At 57.0% G+C, this 12,340-nt stretch overlaps 1 protein-coding gene across 10 annotated transcripts in view; it reads right to left on the bottom strand.

The window, feature by feature from the left end:
• Positions 1-12,340, bottom strand: part of BRD4 (bromodomain containing 4) — a 94,984-nt gene that overhangs the window by 6,244 nt on the left and 76,400 nt on the right. For 9 of the 10 annotated variants that reach the window (XM_032271544.1, XM_032271545.1, XM_032271550.1 and 6 more), the window contains 4 exons: positions 12,125-12,235; positions 2,837-2,889; positions 2,368-2,737; positions 1,075-1,665 (listed from right to left, as the gene is read on the bottom strand). In XM_032271544.1, coding sequence (XP_032127435.1) covers positions 1,075-1,665; positions 2,368-2,737; positions 2,837-2,889; positions 12,125-12,235 — 1,125 coding nt within the window. Of the gene's footprint in view, positions 1-1,074; positions 1,666-2,367; positions 2,738-2,836; positions 2,890-5,146; positions 7,386-12,124; positions 12,236-12,340 lie in introns of those variants that run through there. The other variant, XM_032271552.1, reaches the window with a different exon arrangement.

Genomic DNA, 12,340 nt, shown 5'->3' with positions numbered 1-12,340 from the left:
CATGCAGCAATCCACTTGGCACCCAGGAGCTTTTTTTTTTTTTTTTTTTTTTGAGACTGAGTCTCATTCTGTCACCCAGGCTGGAGTGCAGTGGCACGATCTCGGCTCACTGCAACCTCTGATGCCCAGGTTCAAGCGATTCTCCTACCTCAGCCTCCCAAGTAGCTGGGGCTACAGGTGCCTGCCACCGCACCCGGCTAATTTTTGTATTTTCAGTAGAGACAGGGTTCCACCATCTTGGTCAGGCTGGTCATGAACTCCTGACTTCGTAACCCACCCGCCTCGGCCTCCCAAAGTACTGGGATTTTGGGCATGAGCCACCATGCCTGGCCTGCACCCATCAGCACCTGGTACACCCAAGACAGATGGCACACCTACATTGCTGAGGCCAGGACACTCCACCCTGACCCTGCGGCACCACATCAGGAGGCGCTGACCAGAACGTTCCCCTGCCGGAGCCAGCCAGGACATTTTGGCTACTGACATTTAAACAAGTGCCCAGGAAAGGCAAGAGGGTGTGGCTTGACCAATGCTGTTGATGAGAAAAGGGTGGCCTGGGCTGGGCTGGAGGCTGGGAGCAGGCAATGAGGTCAGCTCCCAGGCAGGCTCTGAGCTTCCTTTGAGCTTCCAGCTCAGTGCTCCCCATCATGGTTCTGGCTCCCCCTGAACCTTATTCCTCACCCTGCTTTCTATGTTGGCTGCTGCCTATCTGTAATCACCACCTCCTGGAAGCATACCCTAACCCCCAGAGGTGGATCAGGTGCCTTGCCTGGGCTCCTAGCTTCCCCACCTAGTGAGGAGTCGCCTAGCACTGTCGTGCTCCTGACTGTAAGAGAGTCAAGAGGGGCCTGCTTCTGGATCATCTTGGCTCACAAGCAAGACAGAAACCTGATAAACACACTGCAGGAAGCACCAATGACCCTTCCAGGTCTCCCTCCAACCAGCCAGAGCCTTTGAGGCTCAGCTCTGAACCCACTGCAGCCTGAAGCATGAGTTAACCCTTCCAGCTCCCTGAGGACAAAACTACAGGCCCAGCATCAGCCTCCCTAGAGACCACGGGTGCGGGCTACTTACCAGTTGAATAGGGGTCCGACTTGTGGTGCCGAGGCGAGTGGTGGTGCTGCTGGATGACTTGCTGAGGCTTGGCAGGCTGCGGCGGGGGCGGCTGCTGGCCCGGTGGAGGGTGGGGGGGCTGCTGGCCCTGGGGTGGGGGGGGCTGTTGGATGTGGGTGGAGAACTGCATGGGCTGCAAGTGCACGGGCCGTGGAGGGGGCTGATGCTGCTGTTGGGGTGGGGGCTGGGGCTGGGGTGGGGGTGGTGGTGGTGGCTGCTGCTGTAGCTGCTGCTGCACAGAGGGGTGGGGTGGGGGCGGCAGGGGGGCTGGGGGCTGGGACTGCACCTTCACGGAAGGGAGTAGTGGCGTAGGGGGCTGCACCTTCTGCAGCTGCTGCAGGTACAGCTGCATCTGCATGGAGGTGAGGGGTGGGGCAGGTGGCTCTTCATCCTCCAGCAGCACTTGGGGGGGCTGGGGCATAGGGGGCTGTGGAAGCAGAGGTGGTTGGGTCAAGGCTGGTGACACGGCTGGAGGCCGGGCGGGCTTGGGAGGCAGGGCAGCAGCTCGGTTGCTGGGCCGTGATGGCTGCTGGGGCAGTGCGTTGTGTAAAGCTGGAAGGACACAAAACCAAGGCAGTGAGGCCTGAGCACCTATGGCCCTAGCCTGGCCTTTCTGCTCCATCCTGACCTCATCTGGACTCCAGTGGCCTCCTACTGGCCTCCCTCCAACTGGCGCTCCCTCCCCAACGACTGTGGCCTCCCACAAACTCCAGAACAGAAGCAGCTTTCAGAGAGGGCTCTAGGGCAGTGTCGTCCTGCCCTATGCTCTGTGCCCCAGCTCCTGCTCCCCATGCTCACAATGGCCCTTCAGGCCTCAGTGCAGAGCTCCATCACTCACTTGCCCAGCTATTCCCCAGGTGCATGCTGTCCAGGCTCCATGGGAGGAATCCCATCAGCATGAGTGCATGCCCCAACCCCTGATGAGAAAAGCTGACTCTGCAGCTTTTCTCATCTAACAGACACCTGGCCCAGCAGGAGAACCGAGTCAAAATCTTCTAGATTGTTATGCAAATAATCTCAATGTTTAAAACAGTAACAAAAATCTTCTGAAGCAAAGTGTTAGTAACTCCACGCAGCACCTGTCTTGAGGCATCTCCTTTAACTTCCAAGATGGCCCTGAAAAGCTGTGGACCTGCCTGCTAGAGACCAGGGCAGCTGAGGCTAAGAGGCCGCCCGGCCACAGTGCTCAGGCGCCGCATGGGAGAACCTAGGTGGGAAAGGGTCTCAGCCCACACTAAGGCAGGCACAGCTCACCTGGAGGAGAGACCACTGCGTGCTGGTTGAGATGGGGTGGAGGGCTGTGCTCAGGCGGCTGGGGCAGGTGAGGGGGCAGCTCAGGCTGCGGCAGGTGCAGGATGGGCTGGGTGAAGTGGCCGATGGGGTCAAAGACGCTGCCTGGGAGCTGGGGCTCCAGGACAGGCACCTGGGCGGCGATAAAGGGTGGGGGCGAGGACTTCATTGCCGGGGCTGCCTGCTGCGGCATGGAGGGCGGGGGAGGTGGGGGTGGCGGCTGCTGTTGCTGCTGCGGAGGTGGAGGCGGTGGGGGCTGCTGGGGAGGCGGGGGCGGTTGCTGGGGCACAGGAGCCGGGGCCTGCTGCATCTGCTGGTGGTGGTGGTGATGGTGCTGCAGACAGAGACAGACAGGCTGACGTCAGCCAGGCAGAATCGGCCAAGGCCAGACCCAACGTCCCACCTAATGGAGGATGCCCCTGAGCCCATGTACCTTCTTCTGCTCCCTCCCGGGGTGCCCCTTCTTTTTTGACTTCGGAGCCATCTCTGCAGAGGAAAAGAGAAGGTAGTGAGGCTCTGGGGGAGATGATGAGTGAGCTGGCCTTGGATGGAGAAAGAGGAGAAAACAGGGCACGTTCAGGAGGACCGGTGACCAAGAGAGGGCAGCTGGGTTCGATGTGGGATGAGGTCATTAAAGGGAGGGAGAGACATGCGAGGCATCACCTACCCACTTGCCTGCTGCTTTTCCTAGCGGGGACCATGCCTGAAAAAGCCTCCCCTGCCAAGCTTCAGACCACCACGGCCACAAGGGAAGTTGAGACCTCCTTGCCCAATGCCTCCCACTACCCACAGGCCAGTCACTTACTATAGTAACAGAGTGCATGGCCTGGACCGCAATCTGATGTTTTCGAACAATCTATGATGGCTGCAATGATCACATTCATCTGACAGTTGAGAAAAGTGGGGCTCTGAGAAGGGAGGGGACTTATCTATGGTCACACAGCTAAAAAGCAGCTACTCAGGGACCTACAACTGCATGGCCGTTGAGGCCCACTCCTTTCCATCCTCCAGGGGAAGCAGAGAAGCTCGGCTGGGGCTGAGAGAGGCACAGGACGGTGAAGAACTTATCAGCAAGGGAGAACGCAGAGGGCCCAGTCCTGGGAGGAAAAAAAGGAGCAGGCTGGCCCCCTGGGAACGACCAGCAACTAAATGGGTAGACAGAACTCAGAAGTCCCTGCCTTGGGACAGAGTCACTATGCTGCAAACAGGAGGCAGCATGTGCCCTTGCTCCTGTGGGCCAACGGCTTGGCGCCACAGCGGGGTGGATAGGTTCAGGGTGTGTCTGCTCCTTAGAGGTGTACTCGAGAGCCAGCGCACCCACCTCTGTCCCCACCCCGAGATTTATACCAAGGACTTTTGCCAGCTGGACGTCCCCTCGCCAAACACGAATGGTGTACAAGCCCCAGATGAGGATGTGAGCCCTGGCCAGCACTCACAGGTTGGCAGGTCACAGTTGCCAGCCACTGAATGGGAGGCGGGGCCCATAGTATGGCGCTTTTTGGATTCCTGTCACTGAGAAGCACCTCGTGGCACTGCCTGGCTTCACCTGAGCTCCTTGCCAGGGTGCTGCCTCTTGCTGCTTGTGTTGGAGGACACATGCTTTGCCCAAACTGAGGGTCCTTCCACTTGGATCTGCTTCATGGAGGGCCACACTAAGCTTCTGTGAGGTGCGTAGCCCTCAGTGCAGCATGCCACCAAAAGGGATGGGGAAGGACCTCGTGCCCTGTTAAGAGCTCACCATTCCACGTGAGACAAGACACAGACACAGACCTCAGCAGCTACAGACACACGTCCTCGTACAAATGGCCAGGGGTTGCAACTGGGGACACCGGGGCCCCGCCTCAAGCCTTCGTATCGGGCTCGGGTCACGCTGGGTCAGAGTATGATCTCATGAGAGGGATACTGTTGTGGGTTGGACATGCCAAAAGGGACAGCTCGGGTCGATTTGCAGGGTCAGGGCAATGGGGCATCTGACTACTATGGTGCAGGGGGAGGAGCACTGGCTGCAGAGGGTGGCGGCCCCAGAACCAGGGGAACCCTGTACACTAGGGAAGCGGGAAGAAAAGGTCAGGGCTTCTCTCCCAGCACTAATGCCAGCACGAGGAGGTGATGGAGCCATGGTTTCTGGGGGCATGCCTTGGAGAGAATCTGGGGAAGGAAGGGCAAGTCAGGGGGAAGAAGAAGGGTCACCGTGTGAAGTCTGACTAGGAGAAGCCTCAGGGATGTGCCCAAACACAGAGCTGAGGGAGAAGGGTGTGTGGAGGGGAAGGACAGGCTGGGGCTTGCCTGCTGTCTTGTGGCCTTGGAAGGAACTTTCGTTTTTTCTGCTGTAAAAGAAGGATGGTCACTCTAATCCCTCACAGTCTTCCTGCAGGCTGTGAGCAGAAGCCCACAGGAGGAGATGTAGGGACAAAGTGCAGCAGGGCCTGTGGGGGTTCCCGGGGCATGTCAGCTGCCTTTGAAAGGCCACAGGAAGTATCCTGGGAACTTGTCTCCAGGGCCCTTTGCAAGTGCTGGGGCCCCCAGGCAGGGCAGGCCTAGAGAGTTGGGGAGGGAAGACGGGACACACACGGCAGACCCCAGGACCAGATGACTAAAGGGACTGCTGGTAGAGGTAGCGCCATCTGGCCCACGTGGTCTGAGCCTGTGTCAGTTACCAGTAAAAGACAAGACAGGGAGTGCACAGCTTCACAACACACCAGCCCCAAGACACCCCCACACAAAACTCTCTAGAAAGGGTTACATGAAGATGGCCTCAAGTACGGTGTGATCTTTATTCCATGACAATCTTCAACTCAACACAAATTTCAATCTTTACATAGGATGGTAATTGTACAAAGAAATAAAATGTTTTTGTAAAATCCGATTAAAACACTGATTCCACCCACCCCCCAGACCCACTCCAGTGAAGGAGACAGGATGGAGGGTAAGGTCAGGGCAGAGGAGAGGAGTCTCCGCCTGCACTGAGCAGCTACCTCCCGCCCCTCCTCAGGACCCACGGCCAGCTGGTGCGTCGAAGCCTGGCTGGCACTTCCTGCACAGGAGGCTGCCAACAAGGAGAAGTGAGTGGGCACTGTTCTCTCTGGCTCTGTTCCTGGGGCACCAAGCAAAGGTGACAGCTTGTCTAATGAGCTTTCAAGTTCAACGAGCCCTGAGCGCTCTCTGCCAGATGGAAGCCCCACAGGCAAGAAGGACAGGGACCCTGGAGGAGAGCTGTCCTGTGGCTATGGCCCATGTGCACATACACGAAAGTTGTGTGTGTGTGGGTGGGCGGGGGTGGGTGTGGGTGGTGGCAGCAGGGGCAGCACGCAGGCCCTACATTGGGAATCCAGGCTGCCAATTGGTCCAAGAAAGCAGAATCTTTCCAGAAAGACAATGCCAGCAGCTCCCCAACTGTCCTATGGGAATCTCTGGGCATGAAGGCTCTCCCGCCTGCTCCTGTCCCAGCCAGGCTGGGCTGCAATGGGAACACATCAGGCGCAGGCCAAAGGGCAGCTCAGAATAGTTGGTTTGGCAAACAGAGCTTGACTGGAAGTTGGATGCCCAGAGAGGATCAAGAGTAGTCCAGGAACTCCTGAGCATCAACGCAGGGCCCTGGGAGGCTCCAGTGAGGCCAAGGCTAGCCCCTGCTTCCACGGCAAACCTGGGGCAGTTGCAGCTGCTGAAGCCCAAGGAGCTGGGGAGAGCTGCGAGGGCTCCCAGGCGGGTGGGGAACCGGCACCCGAGGGCCTGCCCATGGCGACCAGCCCACTTCTAGTTCCAGAAGGCAGGCCTTTAAGAAGCACCCACAAACTACACTTTAAAAAAGGAGAAAAAATGAAAAGCCCCTGAAACGCAGATGCAGTTCCTTAAGGGACTTTTCACGTCAGGCAGTTTTCTGCTGAGATGCTAGATTTGTGACCAAAAAAGGGCCGGTATTTATTTTTAGAGTGAAAAAGCCTATTCAGTGCCTCTGGGAGGGCTTGGATTGATGTGGCCACTCTCGCCTGCCCCAACCCCAGGGACTGTCGTCATTCTAAGGGACTGAAGACCAGGAAAATGTTCACACTGCTAACACCAATCAGGTGTCCACAGGGCAGTCCTGGTCCACCAGCCCAGATCCGCCCCCTCTAAAGGAGGGAGGTGAGGTGGGGTGGCAGGGGGATAGTGGGCCCGGGGCCTATAACCAGTGCCTGCCTGGCAGGTCCTGCACACTGCAGCCTGGTTCCAGGAGGGACTTTCCCTATGTGACTTGAGAAGAGGGAGGCCAAAGAAACTGGGGAAATGCCCATCAGGCAACTTAAACTTTTGGAAATGCGCAGGAACAGTGGAGACAGAGGAGGAAAGACTCCAAAAGGCTGAAAGTCAGCTGTGGCTCAAGCCTCATAGGGTATCAGTGAGAAGCATGCTGTGGGAAGAGTCCCACTGAGCCTTCCAGGGTCTCCAGGCCTTGCCTCTAAAGCTCCCCACTCCTTATCTGGGACAGCTCTAGAGGTCAGAGTGTTCTTCCTCACACTGAACAAGAGCTCTCCTGGGCTAATGTCACTGCAAGGTTCAGGAGGGAAGCAATTACGGTTCAAAGTCCCAGAAAAAGAGGGATGGGACAAAGAGAGAAAACATACTTGGGGTCTGGCTTTGCACACAGAGCAGCACCACATGAACGCATGTGTGGGGGATTGTCATGACCCTCCAGGAGATGCCACCCACCCAGAAGACCCCAGATGACCAGGGAGGCTGGGCAGGATACCCAGGCAGTCTTTACACAGGGAGGCTTGGGCAGCTGGCCAGGCAGGCAGCCTTCCCGAAGGCGGGACTAGGCGTGTGCTGCTGGACATGACTAATCCACCCCGGGGGACAGGCCCAGGGCTCTGAGGAATTCCATAACTTGATGGAGTCCTGTCCCTTTCACGGAAGAAAATGGACTTAAGCTATAGCTTGCTGGGAAGGAATCTGGAACTGAAGACCGTTTTATTAAGAGTCCGTGTCCAATGATTAGGCAGGACCTACGTAGAGGGAGAGAGAAACCAGTGTGAGAGAAATGGTGTGGAATGTACCGTTTAAGTCACAAGAACAGAAGAACTGCAGACCGAGCCAGCCTCCTGCGCCCTGGTGGCTGATGGGCACAAGAACGGCACTGGAGACCAGAGCCCTGCCCCCTGCCTAGCTAATCTAGGATAGGGACAGACCCACCTCCCCCTTAGAAAGGCCACATAGGCAGTACGTGTGGATGCCCTGGAAATCACCCCAGCCTCCTAAGCTTCTACAGAGTGGGCTTGGCTCCCACTGACAAGCTCCACGTATGCCCCGAATAAGCACACACCGGCATTTCCTTTACTGTTCCTCAAGTGGCTTCTTTGGAACTTCAGTGGTGCTCCTGCCCTGTTCCCCCAGCCACGTATGGCAAGCCCACCAGGCCCCCTGCTGACTCTGAGCTCATCTTGCCTAGGGGCTGCGCACTGTCTAGTCTAGTCTCAGGGAGTCGATGTCAGCCCTTTCTCCTGGGTTCCCAAGAAAAGAGGCACCAGAGTGCAGAACCCCCAGTGGAGGAGAAGGAGCAAACTGCCTCATCTCTGCATTCCTCCAGATCGCCCAAACAAAAAGCTCAAACCCTAAAAAGCAAAACCTATTACATACACTGTTGAGGAGGAGGAAAAAAGAAAAAGAAACAGGCCAAGGAATAGAGTCTTGTCTTTTCTTTCCTTTTCCGGGACATCCAGCATGGCTCCCTGGACCAGGGAGGGGCGCTGGGCTTGTTCCCACCCACACAACGGAGCTGATGCCTCTGCTGGAGTCACAGATGCAACTGACGCACAACTCCCTGGCCCCTGAGTGCCGGCATGGGAAAAACCCGCCCACTGGCGGCCTCTCACTCAGGGCCACATTCCACAAGGCTCGCCCTCACCCGCCCGTGAAGCCCCGGAATCCCTCCAGCTGTAAATGCTGAGTGTGTGCGGGGGTGGGGTGGGTGTCACCTGGCTGTGCAGACAGATCAGCTACTGCCCCACCTTCAAGTCTTTTCATACTCTCCCACCTCCAGGGTCCTCACCCTTCCCCGAGGAAAGCGCTACACTCTGGAGCTGGCAAACGGCAGGCCTGGAGATGCGACTAAGTCCATCAGAGACTCTGGGGTTCAGGAAGCTGAGACTGGTTGTGTGGTAAGAACGCCCCATGGCCTCTGTCTGCACTTCCCAGCTCAATCTTTCCAAAACATCAAGCATTCCTTTTTTCCCTGGAGCTATTAAGAAACGCCCACAAGTTCCAATCCTGGGAAAAGGAAGCCAGGAGACTAAAATAGCTGGACTGTGTTCTTGCTCCAACTAGAAGACCAGACCAAAGCCCAGGAGAAGACCCTGTCCCAGCCCAGGTAGCTGAGGTTAAGGGAGTATTCCTAAGAGGGACATAAGCTGTGGGTCCACCTCTGCCCACGAAGATCTGTGCATGACACTTGGGAAGAGCCAGATATCAGCTATGTGACAAGTGAAAGCTAGAAGATTGCTAGGACATGCCCTGCCCCATGTGCTGGGCAGACTCAACCCCAGTACTGATGACAGCAAAGCCACAGTGCTGTCCACAGCCCACCTGGGACAGTGTCCTCCTCCAGCCTGCACTACCCAAGCCTGTAGATGCATTTGTACCCTACCCCTGCCTGTCTCAATACAGAACCCTCAAGCAGCTCCAGGCTTTAGCTGGAATCACAGCTCAATGAAAGACCACCACCCAAGCAATGTGGGGGTTCAGAGGAAGTGGTGGGGCTTGCCCACTGCACTGCATGCTGCCAGGGCAGAGGTGGGGAAATACATGGTGGCCTGGGACCCAGCTGGGAAAGCAGCACCCACCCCCGCCATCCTCTTCCTGCCTGTGTTCCGTGGCTCGGTGAACTGTAGCCTGGCCCCAGAGGACTGCCCCACGCCCGCATCGGTCCACAGCATCCTGGTCTATGGACAGCTGCCAGGAGGGGTATCTATGTATCGCACCCGCCAGCCTCAATCTAGTGCCTCCGTTCGGTTTCTTTTGGCGATTCATGTCTCAGGGCCTAACCCCATAGTAAGTGACAAAAATAGGCCCTTTCAGGAATTTCGGCTCTAATCCAAATGGAAACACAAGAACAAGGGGGGTACGGGGGCAAAACAATTAGGCCCCGGGAGACCAATGGGAAATACCTTCGATGTCCCCCCACCCTGCCCCACTCCCTCAAGGCAGAGCTGCCTATGACTGGCCACAGACATCAAGACTGCCCGGCTTCCTGGACCCAGGAGAGCAGCTGCTGCAGGACCTATGCCCCCTCTGCCCCCCGCCCACAGAGTATAGAGTCCTGTGTGGGACACGGCAGCAGAAGGCTGCGATCACTGGTGTCAGTTCCCGCTTTGGGATCTGCCACACAAAACCCTTGCAGCAGCCCCTCCTGAGAGCAGAAGAACCCTGCCAGCCCATGACAGAGCTAACTCAGTGCACACAGAAGGCAAAGGAAAGCCCCTGCTGGCCAGGACTGCCAAGACAAAAGGGAGCCAGGCAAAACCCAAGGTGGGGAGGGCGCCTGCGAGGGGGAAGGCCAGAGCCCAGGCAGCTGCGCAAGCGGCCAGGGCTGGACCGCCAGAGCCTGGGAGCCTGGGAGCCAGAGACTCTGAGACTGTAAATCTCGCCCTCCTTCCCGCCAGGACAGCTGTTCCCAGGACTCTCAGATTACTTCTTGCACAATCTTTCCACTTTTTTTTGAAAGTGGGGGAGTAAAAAAATAATAATCTCAGCAGTGGCAGGAGGGGTGTGGGGCACTCTCAGTAAGCCAGAAGCGCTCCCAACTCCTCTCCCAAAGCAGAGGAGTCCAGAAGAGGGTGCAGAGGCCAAGGGCAAAGCCCACGATCACAGACTGGAAATCAGGATGTGATATCTACAGCCCCCTAAAGTATCTTGTCTTATGAGGGCTAAAGCAGCAACCCCACCATGGCTACGCCACATCATTTTAGTAATCAGGTCCTGCCAATTTCAGCATCTGGGGTTTTCACTTGGTCACTCAGATCCTTAGATGAAAAGGCAACAAAACCCCTGGTGGCAGCAGTCTGCTAGAAAAGAGGAGGTGCAAAAACCCAGGAGGCTCGGCTGGCACCAAAAGTGAAAAGTCAGCAGCCACCAGGAATGCTAATTGGATCCAAGAATACAGCCATTCACCCCACTCACCCCGCTGCGAGTGGAGGTCCTAGCATGGGGTGGCAGAGCCAGCCCTTTCTGAGCAGCCACAGGGTGCAGCGTCTCCTGCTGGCTGATGGATTACAAAAGCAGTGTGGGGAGAGTGCCGGTTAGAGATCAAAGCGTAGAAGATGGCGACTGCGAAGGCCAGGAGGTTGGCGAGCTGCCCAGGGCATTCTCCACACAGTTGTGCTAGAAAATGTGGGCACGTGGAGTCCTGGAGGGTCCTTCAGCCCACTTCAGGGCAAGTTTCCTCACTCATTGGGAAGCAGAGGGCACCAGGGGAAGAATACTGACAGGGACCGAGGTGCCACCTGCCCCTGCCCTATCTGTGTGCACACACCTCAGAGCAACATGGCTCTCCCCAGCTGCTATGAAGGATCCCCAATCTCCCTTGGGACGATCAAGTTATTTACATGCACGGATTACTAAGAGTTAGCATTTATTTCTAGGTAGCATAAAATTCCAGGGGTAGCACAAGTCTATGGGAGAACATACAGGAGTCTACTGCCAAAACACAGGTTCCCACTGTGGATCCCCACTCCTCAGCCTGCCTGAGACCCTAGGGCCAGCTCCCAGGTGGTCTGCAGCACGCTGGCTCATTGATGCAGCTGCATCAGCCTAGCGGCAACCCCATCGGCCCTAGACACAGAATGTTAGCACTGTCTCTCAGGAGGAGCTGGTCACCAGGCCTCCTGGGCACCATGGCTTCCTCCTCCCTATTCTCTCCTCTGGGCCAGCCTGAGCATCTATAGCCTTGAAAATAATGGTGAAAACACACACTTGGAGGACAGCAGCCCCCTCCCCACCCCCGTCAACACCCAGCATTGCTATCCACCTCTACCTCCCACTGAGGCTGCTGCTCCGAAGGTGGGCTCTAATGGAGAACCCAGGGACAGATGTGCAGGCCAATGGAGCATGAAAAGAAGGGACTGTTAGTTAGAACTGCAGGTGGGACACGCAGGTCCACGTGTGTATGGAGTCAGGGCAGATTCAGTAGCAGCCAACGCAGCAACGAGCACACTCTGGGGAGGAGCAGGCAATGGCTGGGGCCCAGGTGATGGCAGGGCCAGCTGCAGTCTGCTCCACATCCACCAGAAACCAGTGAAGCATCTCCCTGAAGCAGCCACACTGCATGTGACTCGGATATGAGGAATGCCCTGGGGACATGGGAGTCTCCTCTGGGGCAGAAAGCTGACTGCGGTCACATCAAGGTCCACAGCATTGCCTGGGCCCCTATGCCCACAGTCCTCACAACCCAGCCTCCCCACCTGCCACCCAGAGCTCCGCAGTGTCAACGCCCTTGGCCATTCGTCCTCCATGCCCAGCCCCTGGCAGGGACAGCATGAGAACCACGCCAAGAGAATGGACACTGCTGCACAGAGTACAGGGCTATCCCCGGCCCCAGGGAGACAGTTAACACAGACACCAGCAGACAGAGTACCTAGCAAGTTCTAGGAATGCTGTCCCTAGGCTCTAGCATCCTGGACACATGACTGAGCTGCTATCGGGCACAGGTGGGAGGAGTTTGATAAGACAGGTAAGACACAAGTCACCTAACCTGTTTCGGAGTCTTCGCTGTCAGAGGAGCTGGACTCACTGGAGCTCTCCGACTCTGAGGACGAGAAGCCCTTCATCTTGGAGGAGCCGGCAATCACATCAACTTTCTCAGCTGCAACCCAAGCAATGGGAGCTGGTTAGGCAGGGCCCTGGCCCAGGAGGCTGCTCTTAGCCACAGGCACACCCCATCCATCTAGAGGAAGAACCAGCAAGGAGC

The sequence above is a fragment of the Sapajus apella genome, unplaced genomic scaffold, assembly GCF_009761245.1.
Source record: "Sapajus apella isolate SASKATOON/1434 unplaced genomic scaffold, GSC_monkey_1.0 scaffold237, whole genome shotgun sequence".
NCBI lineage: Eukaryota > Metazoa > Chordata > Mammalia > Primates > Cebidae > Sapajus > Sapajus apella.
The sequence above is the reverse complement of the archived record's forward strand: the minus strand, read 5'-3'. Positions and strand labels throughout refer to the sequence as shown.